Source organism: Aulostomus chinensis, chromosome 6 (assembly GCF_037954235.1).
Source record: "Aulostomus chinensis isolate RoL2024-O1b breed Wild chromosome 6, RoL_Achi_v1.0, whole genome shotgun sequence".
NCBI classification, from domain to species: Eukaryota; Metazoa; Chordata; class Actinopteri; order Syngnathiformes; family Aulostomidae; genus Aulostomus; species Aulostomus chinensis.
Genome location: NC_141325.1, coordinates 5,738,815 through 5,758,884, shown reverse-complemented (window position 1 = coordinate 5,758,884; position 20,070 = coordinate 5,738,815). Strand labels below are relative to the sequence as shown.

Sequence of the window (20,070 nt, the reverse complement as noted above, 5' to 3'; positions counted from 1 at the left end):
TCATCCCACAGCCATCGGAGCAGAAAAACGCGAGAAACATTCCTGTCATTCTGGGCTTTTCCTGCACTATTTTCTAGTTCGTTTGGCTAATTGGACCTCACAAAGGAGTGCGAGTACATGGAACCAGCGGGATAATGGACACTCCTGGCTCCAACATGGCCGCCACAGGAGGCGAATACTTCCACCTAACACCAGTGAATTCAAGCTTGTTGGAACAATAGACTGATAGCTCTGTTCACAGGATTCTTTATTACTTACTCCAGCATTACATCTGGTGCAAACACTGAGCAACATAAACAATAGTCAGTGACTATACATTTATTAATAACAGTTTTTTTCCTTGTTTAATTTTTTTTTTAACAAAGTGTTAACAACTGGGGTGGAATAAGTTAAGGTATTAAATCAGTTGCCACATTGGCACAAACTGAAGCAAACTACTTAAAAACCTCTGAGGAGCACAAGGAAAGAACCCAGACACTAAGAAAGAAGCACATAGTGGTTTAACATGCTTCCTATAAACCAGTGGTTCTCAAACTGGGGGGCACAGGCATGGGTGAACTGCAGCTGGGTGCTTGCTCTTTTTTCCCCAAATAAAAATTCCAGACTTCTATAGATTTTCCCCAAGACCTTAACTTTATATATTTTATACTTGTGTGCCTACTTTTTTGGTTGAGATGGTACCTGTTGTGTTTAGTATAAAAGTTCAAGCTGAAAACGTAGCTACCAGAGTTTTGATTCCATATCCTTCCAGAATCGAGCAGTGAGTGAAAACTTATCATGCTTTTATACGCTTTCTTTTGTGTATTTCTAATTTTACAAGAGATCAGGTGCCTTTGAGCAAACTCTTAAATTTCAGTACGAGAGAAAAGTTTTCCATTCTTTATTAAGACTCGCACAAAATTCCAGACTTTTCAAGGTCTGAAAAACAGCTTCTCAACATAGCATCCTTTAAGACTTTCAAGACCTGTGCAAGCACCCTGTGCAGGGGTGGTGGGGTGTGAAATTAATGCAATGTGTACATTTTGGACAACTGGCATATAAAGGCTTAACCCCAATAATGATGTCATCAGTATCTGATCACACTAAACTGCTGGAGTCGGACTGATCAGATTTCAACTTAAGAACCAAGATCCAGCGCGCTTCAACACAGCGAAGCATCGTGACTACAAACTAGCAACTTCACGGTGCGTTCACTAGCACCTGTTAACTCCTACATCTCTGCTAAAGGCCGTCCGTATTTTTCTTTTTTCCTGTGTTTCGTTGCGTTTCCTGTGAGTAACCGAGCACGAATCTCTGGACAACAACCAGCTTTGACGAAGGAACGGTGATGCGAGTTATTGCAACCAGCAGTCCAAAAAAAAAGAAAAAGAAAAAAGTAGTTGTGCTTGTGCTGGTTATTAACTTTGATCCACATATTTCCAAAAGTTAAATGTGAATTACAATAATCTACTGCTCATGAAGTGCTGCTGTTTTCTTCGTTAATGTCGTCACAGTGGCCTGGGATCATGAGCAACGCACTTGTTTTAATCATTCACCGCTCATAGAAATGTTAACGACTACAGCTGTATCTCAGTGTTTTATCATTCTCAAATGTTTTTCTTATCAATGTGACTGATTCATTGATGTCACAACTCTATGAAGCTAAGGGGGGGAGGGGCTTATTGACTGAAAGAGGTTGAGAACCACTGCTCTAAATGGTAAAAGCTCAGAAGGAAGAAACATGAGAGGAGACTGCTTACAATGAGACGTGATTACAACCGACAACCCAGAAGCATGAAAACGTGAGAGCATCAGTGCACATGCATACAGGTCAGGAAGAGCAACCAGAAATCAAATGCTGGTTTTGTGTAGTAAACTTTTAACTTCCAGATCAAAAAGTCAGTTCAAATTAAGAACAGTAAGTATAAAAGAAAATAATTTAAGAAGACGGTGTGTTGGGGGCAGAGAGGGGGACTCGACATTTTCCATTAAAAAAAGGAAAACTATTTTCCTTCCTAGGTTTTTTTTTTTTGTCGTTGTTGAAAAGACAATAGTGAGTTAACAGCCGGTTGAGGAGTCGTAACAAATCCGATTCTTGAGCCTCTTGGCACGTCAGTCCTTTTGTGTTTTTCACAGCCAGAGTTGTGTCAAACATCTAGTAGTTGTGTTTCCGTATGTGCCAGTTAAACTGCCTCAGCCTCCGAGTGTCTACAGAGCACGTGGCCTCTTAGGGTTGATCTGCTTACTGGCCTGTTCCTCCTCCTGGAGCGTCGAGCGGAATGACTTCACTTTATCTGTTTGAAAGAGGAGATAAGATCTTAAGTGTGATTTGCTGAAGCAGGGGGATGTTAGAGAGCAGAGAGGTACGGCGCTTCAGTCAGACCTCGCAGCTCGGTGAGGATGTCTATCTTCTGATCGAGGATCTGCTCCAGCTGAGTAGCATACGATTCCACGTCATAATCCACCTCATCCGTCATCTCAAGCAGAACCTTTTCATCCTCCAGCCACCTGATTGACTCCTGCTCACACACGGCAAAAGCAGATTTAGATCATTAAGAGCCTGAGATGGTCAGAGGCTGCAAATGAGTCACACTTGGTTTTGGGAAAAAACAGCAGCCTCACTACCTGCTGATTACTGCTTTTATTTACAGTTCGTGATTCGGTCAACAAACAAGGGTTACACATCCATCTCCATGTCACACGAAGTAGAACAATAAGCTGGTGTATTTAAGAAGTTGTGTTTTGCTTTTCTTCTGCGTTCTCACCTGGAAAACAGCCCGGTGGTCTTCTATGACCTGCTCCTCCATCTCCACCAGCTGAGACACCGCCTCGTGGAAGGTGAAGAGCTGCGGAGACACTTCCTCCTCCTGAGGAGACATTTACACAAATGACAGGGGAGATGGAGAAGTTCACTTCACCCAGCATTCACAGCAACACAAATCAGATCTGTGTCTTGACAAATCGGGAGATGACACTGAAAACTGACAACTACTTCCTTCAAATTCTATTACATTTGCTTCTATGTTTCAATGATGAGATCAAATGTATTTTTTGCACTAGAACTAGTAAAGGTTTTTGGCTGGATATTTCTTGTTATTTGAAGAATTTCCTGTTGTTGTGCCATTTCAGCTCCATGTCATTTCCATATACAGCCTTGTTGTTTTTGTTATCTGTGACTTCGTATGTGTTGGTAATGAACTGCATGCCTGGGCTCAGGTGCCTGAAAATATATCATATCTAAATTACACAGTACTTTCACATTGATATACATGCAATGTATTTATTGACTATCAACAAACATCTATGTACTTACATTCTGCTCACAGAGCAGTTTGAGGTCGTCCCTCTGTGGCGAGATGCTCAGCCACTCTTCGTCTAAAAGATCCATCTGGTTGACGGCGTGGATGTTGGGTCGACCCCCCTCCATCACCTGGTTGGGATCCACCGTCAGCTCCTTCACCCTGGAGATGAAACACTGAGCTGCTAAGTTTGGACTGTCAGAGTGGAAGCACCCTGAGGATGAAGTAAACTGAGCTCAGAGGAGATCAGAAGTTGCACGGGATGGTGGCGTCATGACAGCGGTGACATCATGCATGGGTTAAGATGGCTGGATCTTCTTTGGAGATGTAAGTTTGTTTTAATAAGTGTGTTGTGGGCTTTCCACTCACGGCCCATCTTTAAGTGTTGAAGGTTTGACAGATTTCCCTATTAAATCTGGTTCACTGATACAACAAACCCATAAGAATTTCTATTTGTATGGGCTTGAATCTGGAGGGACACGTTTAATGAGGCCTCACTGAGCAGGTGAGGTGTTACTGGCTCCATGTAGGTGGATTGGCTCACTCTCAAACAAAAGCTCATCCCGGATGCTGTTACTGAAAAGATCTTTGCACTCTCTAGTGTTATTGATGGTGCCAGCAGCTGTCATTTTATTAAGCCAGGTCATTAACCTACATGTGTTCATCCTGACTAATCACATCCAGCTTTCACAATCTTCCACATCGTCAACACCTTCCTTCAGCCAGCGCAACGGTGATGTCATTCAACACAAACCACAAAACACACCCACAAAGACAGATGGACGCATTTTTCTTAAGAAGTCAGTGAAAAGAAAGATGGCTACAACCACAGCTCAGGCCCAGATTAACAACAAAGCTCATATCACAGCTGGTGAGGACAACGGAAGGGGTCATGCAGATGAAAGACAAAAAGGACAAAAAAGCAGATGTGCCCATCGGTGAATGGAAGCCTCTAAATTTAGTTCATGAATATGAATCCAAACAAGAAGCGCATGCATGACGTGTGTGTGTTTGCGTGCAGTGCGGTGCTGTGCTAGAGGGAGTGCTAGACCTGCTGGGTGAGGTCGCAGCAAAGTCATCATACTCAAAGGTATTGGTGGGTGAGTGCTCAGGGCGACTCCCCTGACCACCTTGGGAGAAGGGGATGTCCGACGGACTAATCCCAAACTCCTTCACTCTACACAGCGGTACCAGTCACACCAGCGCATAGAGGAGCAGAGTACAGGAGAGAAAAGTGGAAAAGCAGGAAAAATACAAGAGAGAGGAGATATAAGAGTCAGGCAGAACTACTGAGAGAAGGCAGACATATTCACACTTTGGTTACACTTTATAATACAGATAAAGCTAAGATCATTTTAATCTGTACAAAAGCCATGGGGGAGTCTTCATTTTTGTGACAGCTTATTTGCACCTGTTAGCATAGCGTAGCGTGTTGAGGGTGTTCTCACAGGATGTCATACCAGGAGAGATAGTCGCAATCTGCCAAGAAAAAAACAAGACCATTCAGGTTAAGAGAATCTACAAAAAAACAAAAACAGTAGTTTAATCAGGACATTGGACTGACCATGCACGTGCGTGAATTCTCTCCAATGAAAGAGTCTCGCAGGACCTGGGTGAGCTTACTAGCTCTGAATGGAGTATGGGGCTTGTTGCGGCCGAGAGCCCTGATGCACTCCTGAAACCAGAAGGAGGCAGAGCTGTGTTTTACATGTCCTGTGCAGCAATAATAATAATTATAATAATTACATAACAAGATACATTTGTGAGATAGCAAAAACAGCACCTTTTGTCCTTTCAAACACTAATAAGAACACACAATTGCCTGGTGTACAGACCTTGAGTGCTAGCAGGCTTTTATTGATCTCAGCCCCCTCCAGCCGTGTCTGGCGGTCGGCACTTGACGTATCAGCCCCCCTCTCGTTCCCTGCCAGGTCGATGAGGGAGAATTTGCCGTGCATCTTCCCCTTCCTCCGGAGAATGATCTGGAAAACGGCGTGGCTGCGAGATGAGTGGGCATTGGCTGATGTCTGCCCTGATGTTCTGGGAATCAACAAAAAAATTACTAGACAGAAGAGATGAAGAAGACAAGAAACAATCCATGGACATTTGTTGAGTGGCGATTCTCTCGTTACTGTACATTTGCACGAGTTCCTTTTTTCAGGACATCCTCAACAAATACAATGGCAAAGTTTTGGATGCCACACCTGCAGCTGTTGCCCACTTCTATCAGTTTCAAGACGTCCTCAGTACATTTCACTTCTTTCTCTTGGAGCCCCACAACCTGCACTTGTTGCTTCCCGTCCTCCAGCACCCTTAGCTTGGTTTTACGATTCAGCAGGTCAAACACCTACAAGGATGTACACACAGAGGCCACTAGTTACTACTTTATCAGGATGTAAATCCACTTGAATAAATCCTCACACATCACTTGCCTTTCCACTGTAGATTTCAAAGAAGGTTGCATACACTTGTAGATCTAATTTCTTGTAATTGGGTTTCTTCAACATGAGAAATACATCCCGAGCTGGAGAAAAATGGATCAAATCAGAAACCAGATCCTACATCTTTACTTAATAAAAACACAATAAAAAAGAGGGAAGAAAAAGCACAACTCATCGACTTACCAGCTAAAGCATAAATTCCTTTTGAGCAGTCTTGGTTCTTCCCAGAAAAATCTCCTCCCATTGTCTATAATCCACAACATAATATTTAAGTGCAAGGGTCATAAAATATAGCAAAACAGACTAGCTTTTAAAGACGAAACAAATAAAACTCACATGTGTTTTCCCACTGCCTGTCTGTCCGTAGGCAAAGCAGGTGGCCATACCTCTCTCAAAAATGGTCTCCACTAGAGGTCTGGCAGTGAACCTTCAGCATGACACAGAGCACGCAACTGTCTTAGCACGTTATTTAGAAAGTTCCAGGTTGTATTCAGGTCCACATCTCAAAGCTGAAATCTAAATCACTTTGTATGGAAAATGTTGAAGACCTCACGGTGCATTCAGTTGCACCTCCTAAACTCAGAAATCTAATCTAAAGGCTAGGCAGATTGTTTAACACAGCTACATTTTTTTTCTTAATTCCCAGCAATGAAATAAATGAATCTGTCATTGCTTTGTTTTCCACTAAAGCATCTTAAGTAATCACATGGCAAAGCACAATATCAATTCAAATCTTCTAATTTAGATTAAATATTCAAATGAAATTATCAGGATTTATGAGGCTTTGCTGCACTGTTCTTAATTCATCACATCATCATTTGCTTACAACCTGCTTGAACCAGTGATTTTATTGACCTCCACGTGCAGGATGTATGTACGATCCACAACACAAATTTGTGGCAGATTTGCAGTGCTCATCGGATTTGCTGCGAGATGTAAATTCGATTACCCTTTCAAGTAATCGGACCAAGACAAACCTGTAAACCATCTCGTTGGTGGTGCTGTCATCGAAGGCGTAGTCAAAGCGGAAGGTCTGGTTCTCCAGGTAGCGGGTCAGGTCCACTTTCTGCTTCGGTTCATGAACCATCACCACATCCTTACTGGGGATAGTGATTACGTCCAAGTCTTTCATGGTCAGCTCTGCAACACATTGGAAGCCAGACTTTCAATGTCAAAGATCTGGTGTATGTACACACAACTGCACACACACGTGGCATGATTGTCAGGACCATACCTTTCTTGTTCAGGGGACGTTTCCTCACACAAACACATATTCGGTGCTCTTCAATCTGAACAATGCAACAGAGAAAATGTTTTCACATTATTTCTGCAGGTGAACGTTTATCTGACAATCAGGAGAAATGAAGACGGCACACTTCTACCCACCACATCTGCTGTAGTCAAGGGCCGGTAGTCTAGACTGGCTCGGAAATCTCTAATCATGTACAGGATCTCATAGTTCGGAATGGTTGTATCCACCTCCTGAGGGAGGACACAGAGAGAAGAGGGGAAGGTGGTGACTGGAAGGCCAGGAAATAAATACCACTTCAACGCCAATCAAGAATCAATATATAAGTGAAGTTAGAGAAGGAGAGAGGAATGATGAATATACCTGAGCTCTCTTCTCCCTGAGCTCCTGTTGTTGAAGCCGACGCCGCTCTCTTTTCTCCTGCAGTTTCTCCACCTCTTTCACACAGTTTGACTTCCTCCTGGCTGCCATGAAGAAAGGAGCAACAATAACTAGAACCTTTAGTACAGGATATGCCAACAGCTTCTCTTTGTAAAGCGAGCTCTTCCTCCCTTCATCAATCCGTTTCTCTTACTTCCTCAGTCTTTGCCCTTGGTTGTAGCATTGTAGCAGTATCTTTCTCTATGTGGGTCTCTTTTTCCTCTTTCTCTTCCTTCAAACACAACTCTATTGAAGAGCCTAGGCTAATTCCAACAAAGCAGAGCAGTGATGGTGCTTTACCACACATCAGGCAGGCACACAATGCCGCCAGTATAGTGTTATAGCTTCTCTATCTCCATAACAAACAAAAGGCCTTTGCAGTGTCAAAATCGACTTTCATTCCATTCTTTCTATCTGTATCCTTAAACATCACTGGACATCAGGATATCTACAACCCGTCACAGCGCGGGCTACCTACTTTGTAAAAGACAACAACTAGCAATGGCTTCAAATCAAGCGTGATTAGAAAACACACAATGACACCAAATCTTCCAGTGCATCACACCTACAGATTAGTGTTCTGCCAGGCCAAATCCAAATGATTAGTTAAAGTAACAATGAACACAAGTTAGCAAACATGTGAGTAGCAGCCACGTCTGATTCCTTGCAGAGTTTATAACCAATGTTATCTGATTAGCACTGGCTTGCTGCTACAGCCACAACAACACACTGCAAAGCCCATCTGAAGCCCTGTACACTCATAGCCTCCTGCTGGCTCCAGTCCCCGAGAACCCAGACTATCGGAGTAGAGGATTATTAATCTGCTCTAATCTGGGAGGGGATAATGAGCTGGGTCAGCACCAGGACAAAGTAATATAACAGGGATGCAGCACCATCTCTTGTGGGAAACTCATGCTCAGATCTCAAGGCAGAAGGGGGAAACGGGGCTTCTCACACTCTCCTCTCTAAGCTCATGCAATAACAGCGAGTCTACATGTGCTTGTGTGACTCAGCAGGAATCAGACAGGGAACAGTCAGGAAAAACTGCCAAACAGCGGCTCAAATGTTTTGATTCTATTCCTCGTCTGATACCCAAAAACAAATCCTGTGCTGGATGGACTGTTTCTGTGCTACTCCACCAGCACACCATGCACGCAGAGATCTGAATAGTATCTGGCAGACCTTTGGGGAGCACAAACATGGCCAGAGGACCCTCAGATTCTATTGGGAACTCTATTACAATCACCAAAAAGAACTGGGGCATGGGAGAAACAAGAAGGTGATACATACAAAGCTGTCCAACCTCCTTTCTGGATATTGGGAGATGTGAAGTTTCTGTGATGAACATGTGGTCAACAAAATCACCAGACATAAAAAATATGATCGTATGTGTTCTCAATTGTTCAATCAGGTGATCAAAACACTATTTGTGTGGAAAAAAAGTATAAATTCTGATATTCATTTGGGTATATTTTAGTTTGCATTTAATTTGTCAAGTTGAAGTTAAATACAGACAACTGCTTTCTTGGAAATACACTGAAAAAGATCATCAGAGCTTAGGTTAATGAAAAAAACTCTCTTTTGATCAAGTTACCATTCTGCAGTTGCTGTTGTGTCTGAGCTTGGCTGGTCTGCACAGGCTGCTGGGATGGAGGTGGTGGAGCTGGTTCTGGTTGTTGAGGCTGTGCAGGTTTTCCCCGGGTCGGAATCACTGGAAACACAAAGCCACAACTATCATACATGAATTTTGAGATTGAGGTTATACATGTACCCATCCCTCTTGTTGCCTTTTATAATTTCCTTCAGTGTTCTCAGGAACAAACCTCTATTATCCCTGGACGGAGTGTCATTCTTTGACGGTGCTATCGTCCGACGGTTCTGCAAGGAGAAACAAAAAAATGACATGAAGTTATCCTGAGATAAAAGGGCTAAGTTCACTTTGATATTGTTCACTGCTAAGACTTGAGAAAGAAACATTTATTTATTTTCCATTCTCTTCTGTTTTCCTTAGTTACTTCCTTCTCGGTTATGTAGAGATACAGAAATAGCCTTAGCCTGAGAGACAGATTAGAGCTGATTACAGTGGCCTCTTTTGTTAACATTAATGTTTGTCATGACACTGCTAATGCACACTTTCGTGATATTACACTTTCTCTCTTTTCCTTTTGAGAGGAAAAGTTATCCCTAAATCAGCACCAAGGGCTGTAACACTTTCGTATCTTATGCTTGGACAATTATTGGACTGGGTTCTCGAGCTGCACCACACACCTAAAGACTCCAGGGTCTTATGAGAGCAACAGGTACAGGTAAGCTAAATACATCTGTACTCAGATGATGAACCCACCTTCTGCACAGTGAATGAGGTCCACATAAAAATGGCTTCAGTTTTTTTAAACAATAACTCTACACACAAACAGTTTTCAGTGAGAATGTTTTGTTGGCAGGTTTATTCTAGACTGCAGTATTATGTAAAAGCATACTTAACCTACTGCAAACCACACAGTCTTCTTAACAGACAATTAGCTGGTAGGAGGATCCCGGGTCTATATTAAGGTTTAGCAAAGCAGCCACACACAGCAATGACCTGCCTGGACTCAGCTCCAAATGCACACGAGAGGAAGAGGACTGAGCTCCATTTAAAGCTTTTTCCAGTCAAATGTGTTTTAAACCAACTGGTTTTTAAAGCATTTTCAATATTTTTTGATGTCTGTTCATTTGTAGGGTACGGTTGTTGTTGTTTTTAGGAGCGTAAAGTTTTTCATTAAAGGCAACAAATCTGAGTGTATTATAGTACATTCAAGAACCCACCTTTGGAATTTTGTTGACCTTCACGCATGTGGGAGTAGGTGGGAGTGGGGTCTCTGGACTGGGGGCAATCTCCTCATCTGGAGCCACATCTGGGTTAAGTGCAAATATACTCTCCAAGTCGATCTGTTGAGAAATGAAGGATTACGTGAATTTATTACTACCACAATGAACTAATAAAGATACGAGCAACGAATGTTTGGAAGTAAAATGTATTTCTAAAAACACACGTGCATTATGAACAGAAACACTCATCATCAAATTCTGATGATCAATACAGATGGAGTCAGATGAACAAGATTTTTGTGAACAGCTATGTCACAGCATGGATATTTGTATTAGAGCAGTGCCATAATAGTTGGTGAGTTATAATCTTCAGTAAAGTATTTCAAATGTTTACTGTCTGACTTATTTTCCATTTGCCTTTTTCTGCTGATGGGTAAAATAATAACAAGACTCAGTGCTGTAAAACATGAAAAGGGGCTTTGACATTTTTTAAGTTCAGAGTCCACACTAAAACTTTTTGTCAAATGATAGAAATAATATAAACCTAAGTCATTATGTTTCCATGGCAATGGATCTGGCACAAATAATTCAAATGATTGATTTTACAATTACAGGGGGAGTTGTAATTGATCCCAGTGGCTGTTGGCTTCATTGAGAAAAAAAAAACAGCTGTTACGGCCAGCGTGTGAAACGCTCTTTAGTGAACCTCCACTCGATTGCTGTCCTTCAGCAACCGAACACGTCTGAGTAAACTGAAATTGAATTTTGAGAAGTGAATACAGCATCTTCAAGTTACCAACTGCATCTGTTCTTCTATGCACAATGGCACTGCAGGACACACATTTGACCCCATTTACACCGAGTATTGCATTACAGTTGAGTCTCCCTTGAACCTATTAGCAGTCTCTCTCTCTGGACTGTACTACAGGCAGGTTGGTTGTGTAATCATCAATGTATTATTCATTGCTTTCAGATATAAAAGCCCATGCTGCTGCTTGCTCCTTCAGCAGTAATAAATGGTGGTTTACCTCTTTCCCTTTTGTGTCTCCATTTTCTATCCACTCCACAGTGACGCTCTCATTGTCCTCATTCAGTGAGGTCACCATTGCCTGGTGTATACGACCTGCCCAAGTGTTAAGAGACACAGGAAAGACAAACATCAGATATCAAAATACCAAAATTTAGATGATTGAACGGAGAATCGAATACACAAAGACATTTAAGAAATGACTCCTAGGATGACCACGTGGCCCCGTACAGGGGAATGAATGATAATCAGATCTGCAGCTCGACGTAACAAAGTGGAAATTGTGACTTGACCGAAGGATGCTAGCAGTATGAACACGACCTGGTTACAATTTGTTTGAAAATGCAGGGATTGTGAAATGCATTGTTTGCTTATGTATAGTCAGAGAAACCTCATATGCTGTGTTTATCTAACCTGCTGCTCGGTCAGTACACTGGTGGAATTATTTTAGCAGTTTTAATCTGCGCGATATCTTTATCATAAATTATTTTCTGAAAGACAAAATCAGGCAATCAAACCAGACTGGGTTAAAATGATCTTACCAATTTTTGACAACTTTATTCTCACAAATAATGATTTTTTTTTTCAGTTAAGAGTTAAAGTTAAAGAGCAGATACATTTGTAGATACATATCATGTGTATCAAATAACAGGGCAAGGTTTGATATCATCATATATGTTAATGAAGTACACTTTACATCAATGATGATCTCCCAATTAAAGTAATAAAGTCTGTCGAATGATTATGTTCAACTAAAGCCACCTCACACACAAATACTGGCAAAAACAAAAGAAATACTGGTTTATGTTCAAAATTATAAGGGAAGGAATTGGATCTTTAAAATTCAAAAGCAAGGCTGTAGCCCTACTCAGGTCAATCCAAGGTTTGACAATCACCTGCCTACTGAAAGAGACAAACACAACTGCCACTGTTGACATGTGATTCTTCTCTCCATCTTTCTTTGCAGCGTAAAGCTGCCCACACATGAGGGGAAGAGAAGTAGTGCCAACTAGGTAGAAGCTCCTACTCTTGGCGCTCTTCCTGAATTGTCACCCAGCGCTGTGCTCACAGTTCAAATAATGTCAACTCTGACCTCTTCCGCCACCAAGCTGTCAAAGAGCTACCAATGACACAACAGATGTACCTGACGTAGCCAGCTAGCGTCTTTGTTGCCTAGAAACCTCTCAGCTTGTGATTATGTATACCTCTGCACCACTATGCTCACCGCCCTACCTCAGAGTGAACAAAGAGCAACTCTCCTATCAAGGCAAGGACGCTGAATAATACCAACAGAACAGACCCTGCCAAGACCCCCCATCTATGGATCTGAGTGTATGCTGGCAATTCACAGCAGAATCCAAGAAAGCAGTACGTTCCTGAATCCATTATTAAGAGATGCATAATGAGCAAGCAAAAATGCTTTTAGTTTTCACAGCTGGTGAGCATTTCTCTGGTCTACCATGTAAAAGCTTTCCATAGTCAAAACCCCAAGAAAACAGACATCATCAAAAACAGGCAGAGTTCTACTTTATACTCTGAAGATCAAATACCACTTTTTCTATCTAATAATTACTAAAAAGCAGATGCTGTGTTCTGGATATAATATGCAGTCATTGTATGCAGCTAAATGTATGTAAGTCATGTTAAAGTATTTTCTACATATGTTGCAATTGTTGTAGTTAAATCAAATAGAATTCAGTGCCCCGGCTCAATACGAACCTTTTTACACCCGGCATGACAATAAGGGGTTGTTGTATGCAGATTGGAGACACATTTGCATTTACACTTTGGTCAATGGGGTCAGAAGGCAACCCACACCACCCCAAAGTTGGTTGGCAGATCATATCAAAATTCATCCTCAGTGCATCAGGAATAAATGGTTGGTTACGAGAACATGAAATTTCCCTCCAGACATCAGTGAAATTACAGAAAATTCCATTCGATCACACTGTATTTCTAAACATCACTCTGCGGGGTTGAATGCTACATCCCATACTCAAGTATCTTACAGCACCTAATCTACCTAAAAAAAAAAAAAAAAAAATCAGCACAGTGTGCCCTGTGCCCCACTTTTATACCAAAATCTGGCTGAATGGGTATGCTAACACTTGACCCACCAATAACTGAAGGGGCTTAAAGGGGGTGCATCAAGCTCTGCTAAGCCAGGCAAACAAACAAAGCCTTTAAAGCATCAATTTCACAAAAGGCAACAATCAGCTAAACCAAGTCGACATGTCACAATTTACACAATGTTAAATATTATGAATTCAAGAATCATTAAGCAGACAGGTGGCCTATATGTAGTACTCTACTAAACCAGAACATATGGCAATATTTGACAAAACAAATTAAAACTCGATAATTATTTCCATTACCAAACAAGCACCATATTTTCATGTTTGAACGTTGCAAGAAAAAAATGGTGCTAAAGGTAATAAACTGAGCACTAACTACGGGTCATGTACTGAATTAACAGTGCGAAATTACTTCCTTGCTCTCATCGGAACGGCCTGTGAACGGGAGTAAATGAGAGTGTCCTGGCAGAATTCAGGGAGCTGGCTGCAACAGATGGGGTGGCGGCTAATGGCCTGAATCTGGCTTGAATCTCAACCAGCCCACAAGCAGCTCCCCCTGGAGAGAAAGCAATCCCTGTTCTGAGTGCATAACAAACCACATGGTCCATACAAATTTCTACCAATAAATTCCCACTACTTTTTCATGCATTTGTAACAAAATATAATTGCATACATTGCATGAAAAAATTGTGTTTAAATAAAATTTAACAGAAACAGATGTCAAAATCTACTAGAGTATATCTAAATACAATGTCAGTCGATTTGGTTTAATACAAGATCACCACAAAATAAACTAAAATGAACCAAGTATAGATTTTTCTGAGTTGATCTTAAAGTGATACTTCACCCAAATTGATTTTTACACTTTCAAAATTCTCATTAATGGCTGACTTAAGCTCACTGAGACAGTAACCCTTTTTTCACTTCCATGTCACTTCTTTGTGACAGGTTGCAGAATGAGCCAAAGGGTGCATACACATGTGAAGCTTTTGATGACCCACAGCCACCAAATACAAACGACAAAACTGGCCAAAAAAAATGTCACCTTACAAACACACAAGTCTAACTTTAACTTTCATTAAAATCTATGTCACACACACTATCTATACATCTATAAATAAAACACAGCACTTTAAACACATACATGAGAGTTTGTAAATAGACATTTATGGGCAGTTTTGCTGTTATTAGTAGTTGGTAACCCTGGAGGGCCATTAGCCTCAAGCACAATATGTCTGCCTTTTTTTTTTGCATACTGGCGCCACAAAGAAGTTATGCAATAGTTAAAAAAAAGACACATTATGCGGTCAAGATTTGTGGGTACTTAATTAAAAGGACAATACTCATTTAGGCAAAGAATCACCTTAAGTCAATCAGCAAAATCCATGACTATTCTAAAAATTTCTGGCTTCATGCTTGTCTTGAAAACATACTTTAAGTCTTCAACATTGCAGGGGAAAAGACAGACATGACCAAGATTTTAGCAACAGTTTAATCACATTCCCTTGTGATTCTGGATTTAAAAGACAATATTAACAACCAATACAAACACATCATAGCACATGCTTTACATATTTGTAATTATCTGCACTGTTCAAATTTGAATTTTGTTGTTTACATGTTTATGGAAACTGGGTGTAACCTGAGAGGGCCTGGAGGGATGACACACAACCAACAGTCATCCCTGTCAGAATGCAGCTGACATTCACACAAAAGTCATAAAACAAATAGCCTCTTCCTATCTGTACTTCTCTGTTAAGAACTTCTCCGAGTGTTTGAAACCCAGCTGCTTCCTGTGGGATGTGGACGATATGCAGTAATGCACTACCACACTGCAATACAGCTTTGTATATGACCTACAAACCATTATGTCCAATAACAAAACATTCACGAAGGTCTTTCTTGTAGATCAGCCCAGCAATTGGGAAATTAACACTTAAAAAGGAAAGAAATTCAAACCAACGATTAAGGACAGAGGGTTTGAGCTCCAAAAATTTATAGATGAATTCGCCCCATCAACACTGGCATTGACTCTTTTAGCTAGATTAGCCAAATTAATTGCACAGCTATAAAAAATAACAACAACCACTAACATTATCTGTAAATTTGACAAATGGGTCAAATCAGTAACTGAGTGTCAATGATAGACTCTTATGTTGCTGCTGTGATAAAGCCGGTAACGTTAGCATTAGCCATTGGGCTAATCTCCGGCTAGCTCAGTGTTGCTTGCAAATGAAACAAACGTTAGCTTGGTTAGCAACTTAGTTAGCTAAATGCTATTTTAAAATTCATACGTTCACGCTCGATAAATCATTTGTAGCATGGTATATATCCATTGCATCGATGTCCGCGTACTAGCTAACTTCAGCTAGTCACTTGATGTCCGCATACAAAATTAATCATAATGAAATTGGTCTTGTATTCACATTCAAGCTAATCCACAAACACACAATCTCATTCATAGCCTTTAGCCACATTGAAGTCCCCCGCCCTGATAGCTAATATTAACGCTGCTCCACAGCTAACGTGGACGTACGTGTGCAACCAGGCACAACGGTTGCTGTATTCAACAGTACCGCAGCAACAAAGCTCCCCAAACAACTAAACAGGATGAAACTTACCATCACTGCGTTTAATTTCCACATAGGTACCGACGACAAGCTTCCCAAAACACGACGCCATTCTACATTACCTGTACAATTAACAGCAGCAACAGGACTGAAAACTTATAACGAGCTGGATAAAGCAGCTTCTTATGTTTGGGTGTCTTTGGCCGGGAACGATAATGCAGGCAAAACGAATGGGCTAGCGTTACGTAGCTACCGAGAATAGCAAATCTGCTTCCTGTGGTGTTTTCAAAATAAAATTTAAAAAACGAATCCGGTGACCGCTTTCGCGCCCAATTTGATACATTAGGGGTTTTGAGGTTTACCATTTGATGAAGGTTTTCTTTGTGATAATGCAGAAACAAGATTTTTATCTCTTAAATGACAAAACTGGGAGTGAATAACTGTAAAAGTTGTTCTTCTCTTTTTTTGATATATTTTAATTGCTGTTTCTTTTTTTGTAATTGAGCTGCCTTAACACACAAATTTCCCTTTTGTGGGATCAATAAAGTTCTACCTATCTATCTAATTTAATATGTCCTTCTTAAACACATCAAAATGTGTGTTCTTCAATGATTAAAGTCAGACACTGGGCAGAAGAGAGTGCATTAATCTCTGACTTTGATGAGATCCCGCTTCAATCCCACTTTCATATCTGTTTTAATCTTGACACACAGTCATTCAAGAGAGACTAAACCTAGTATATAAATATGATCCCTCAATATAATGGCTTCATCAAACATTAGGTTGTGTAAATTAGCAAATGTTAATTAGCTCAAATGCAAACAGTAGCAATATTAAAATATGGCTTGGGCCGATACCGTAATTCATCTGAATCAATTATTTCAGAAAGTAACATAATAACATAACAAGAATAACATAATGCTGTTAGGGACAACTGTTTTGCAGAAAGACCTCACTGAAAGCACAATTTGGTAACACAACTATGTTTACTTTAGTCAACAGTTTAAAACAGGACTTTTACAAGTAATATCATGGGTTTACATCTCTCTCCCCCCTCTTTGCATCGAAAAATGAGCACAATACCTTTTGAAAAGACTGATGCCCTTGTTGTAATGACTGCTTTACGTCACACAGTGGCAGTAAGGCTCCATCCATTTTCTTCCACTATTCCTGTTGGGTGTGGGGGGGGGGGGGGGGTACCCTAGACAGGTCACCAATCCTTTGCAGGGCTTTTTTTTACAACACGCCTACGGTCAACTTAGAGTATCCAATTAGCTTCTTTGGACTGTAACTGGAAAGAACCCACACAGGCACAGGGGGACATGCAAACTCCACACAGAAAGACCCCGTGCCTGAGCCAGGGCTCGAACCCGAAACCTTCTTGCTGAAAGGCAACAGTGCTGACCACTGCACCACCGTCCTGCCAGCTGTTAGGTTCTTGTAGTCCAAACAGCCAGTGTGCCTGGGTTTCTCAAACATTTTCTCTTAAGGTCCACACACAAATGTTGTAAAATGTGAACTGTAAAGTACATTGTGCTGAAATATATCAACATCTCTAAATGAAACACATTCAGACATACAGTCACAGTAGCAGCAACTGAGTGCAGCAGGAGTCAGGCTGAACAATTTTGAGCAAAAAAAATGTAATTGAGATTATTTTGGCAATAAGATGGCGTGTGTATCATGTGGGGGGATTCACTTTATTGCTTTGTGTCTTTCTCTTTCTTTCAGGAAACCTCATTTATCAGAAACATTTATGAAATACGGACTGCACGGTGGTGCAGTGGTTATCACTGTGGCCTCACAACATGAAGGTTCCGGGTTCAAGCCCTAGCTCGGGTGCGGGATCTTTCTGTGTGGAGTTTGCATGTTCTCCCCGTGCCTGCATGGGTTCTCTCTGGGTACTCTGGCTTCCTCCCACTGTCCAAAGACATGCAATTTGGGGACTAGGCGAATTAATACTCTAAATTGACCATGAGTGTAAATGGTTGTTTGTCTCTGTATGATGGACTGGCAACCTGTCCAGTGTGTGCCCCAACTCTTGCCTGTAGATACTGGGATAGGCTCCAGCCCCCTGTGACCCTTGATAGATAGAAGGAATAAGCAGAAGATGAAAATGGATTTATGAACTACATCCTCCTGTCAGATTGTTGGGACTGTATTTTGCAGTGGCAAAGGCAGACGGTATGTGTCTGTATGAGAAGTAAATGTGCCTTGTTGCTCTGTGAGCAAGAGAAAGTTATTTTCCACTGTGTGCTTGCAAGGTTTGTTCCTCAGTGTGTCTGTGGATTTTAATATTTGATTTGTTTTCCATTTGAAGGAAAAGAAGATCAACGTGCTGAAGGCAAACACAGGCGGCAAGTCTATGAGTGCTGTAGAAGGCAGCTTGATTTGGTGGCATGTGGTGAATATGTCAAGAAGAAGAAGAAGAAGAAGACCACCAAAGATGTTGATCCTTCATTCAAAAAATTGTTGAGGCTGCCAATCGTGAAACTAGAAACACGTAGTGAGACTAGGCCGACAAGGAGAAAAGTAAGAGTAAGAAGGATGCTTAGCATTTAGCAGTGATTGACCACAGTTTCTGTTTTTTAATGCAAAAGAGATATTAAAAATAAAATAAAAGATAAACCTTTATTTGTCCCTCAGAGGGGAAATCGGCAAAGTGGAATTCAAAATTACACGAGTAAAAGAAAATATTTAACTTGATGTTAATTTATTGAATTGATTGCTGAATTGTATTTGACCACTGGTCCTGTTACAGTGGTGTGTGCTCCAGTTGTGTTGCTCTTGACGGTCAAAAACATTAAATCCAAATTTGAGATTATTTTGATGATAAAATAGCTTGTGATATTAGAGAGAATGTAAATCTTTACATAATTGTTCTCAACTTCATTGAAAAACCCAGTAAAAACATCAGCAAAAGATTATAGAGGGGTAAGATGGCTAATGAAGCCCCTGTGGCTATGTAACATTCTGGAAAAGAAAGGACAAGATGTTACAGCTAACTCTGTGTAGCGATAAGCTAACGGTAAAGTGAGGAAGTGTTACCAGAGGAACTGAGAAGAGGAAAACAAAGGCAAGAAGGCAAGGAAGAGGACTGGCTGGAGAAAACCGAGGAAAGAACTCAAAACACGGAGGAAGTGATAACGGAGCTACTAAAACTACACATGAAGCTGGAGGACAAGCAAGCGGACCTGGAGAGCCGGTCTAGGCGGGAGAATGTCAGGCTCTATGGTGTTCCGGAGAGATCTGAGAAGGACTTTGAGTCGATGATTGCATTTGTGGCGACTTTACTGAAAGAGGGGCTCTGGCTGGATGGTAATGGGGCAGACCTGCAGATCGAACGAGTGCATCTGGCACTCAATAGTTGAGGTTTTTGAACTTCAAAATGAAAGAGTCCGTACTTTGAAAGGCTTGGCAACATAAGGGATTTGTTTGGCATGAAAAACAAATAAATCTAGACTACGACTACCCACCAGCCATCCTTAGAAAGCACAGAGAGTATACAGAGGTTCGAAGGGCCCTGAAAGAGAATGGGGTCTGTTTCAGACCCTCTTTCCAGCAAGGCTGCGAGTGAGATATAAAGAAGGGCCCAGAACCTACGACACCATAGCAGAAGCTACCTAGGACCTGGCCAAAAAAGGCTATAACATAAAAGGCATCAGATCACCAGATTGCTGACCTGGACAAGGAACAAAGGGAAAACAAAGAAAACCGCCTCCAGTTCTCCAAGAGGCGAAAACTACAAAGAGACGCTCCGGGCATTCCCTACAGACCCCTCACCATCTATCCATCCATTGTCTTCCGCTTATTCCTGTTAAGGGTCGCGGGGGGGCTGAAGCCTATCCCAGTGGCTACGGGCGAGAGGAGGGGGACAGGTCGCCTGTCCTTCGCAGGGCCAACACATAGAGACAGACAACCATTCAAACTCACATTCATACCTATAGTCAATTTAGATCCAATTAACCTCATCCCTAATCGCATGTCTTTGGATGGTGGGAAGAAGCCGGAGTACCAAAGAGAACCCACACAGTCACGGGGAGAACATGCAGACTCCACACAGAAAGACCCCATGCCTGAGCCGGGACTCGAACCGGAACCTTCTTTCAGTGAGGCCACAGTGCTAACCACTGCACCACCGTGCAGCCCGGACCCCTAACCTTAAAGTTTTAATCAGACATACAGAGATGGAATGTGAT

The 20,070-nt window shown here is 41.5% G+C and overlaps 1 protein-coding gene across 5 annotated transcripts; it reads right to left on the bottom strand.

Annotated features, from left to right (window-relative positions):
• Positions 1-217: 217 nt before the first annotated feature.
• On the bottom strand, positions 218-16,147 carry LOC147259805 (kinesin-like protein KIF2A). Of its 5 annotated transcripts, none has more exons than XM_086206000.1 (22): positions 15,923-16,147; positions 11,228-11,322; positions 10,197-10,319; positions 9,212-9,266; positions 8,983-9,099; positions 8,679-8,723; positions 7,332-7,432; positions 7,106-7,201; positions 6,954-7,008; positions 6,697-6,859; positions 6,056-6,146; positions 5,903-5,966; positions 5,711-5,802; positions 5,483-5,625; positions 5,114-5,318; positions 4,843-4,953; positions 4,690-4,757; positions 4,330-4,455; positions 3,293-3,440; positions 2,745-2,846; positions 2,363-2,498; positions 218-2,273 (listed from the first exon to the last, which is right to left on the bottom strand). In XM_086206000.1, the coding sequence occupies exons 1-22, from the start codon at positions 15,981-15,983 to the stop codon at positions 2,188-2,190; spliced, it is 2,283 nt and encodes a 760-aa protein (XP_086062126.1). In that variant the 5' UTR covers positions 15,984-16,147; the 3' UTR covers positions 218-2,187. The 5 variants fall into 5 exon arrangements, with proteins under 5 accessions (XP_086062126.1, XP_086062128.1, XP_086062129.1 ...); XM_086206002.1 differs by lacking the exon at positions 15,923-16,147 and adding an exon at positions 13,714-13,867; XM_086206003.1 differs by lacking the exon at positions 4,330-4,455 and having other exon boundaries at positions 15,923-16,146.
• Positions 16,148-20,070: the final 3,923 nt, after the last annotated feature.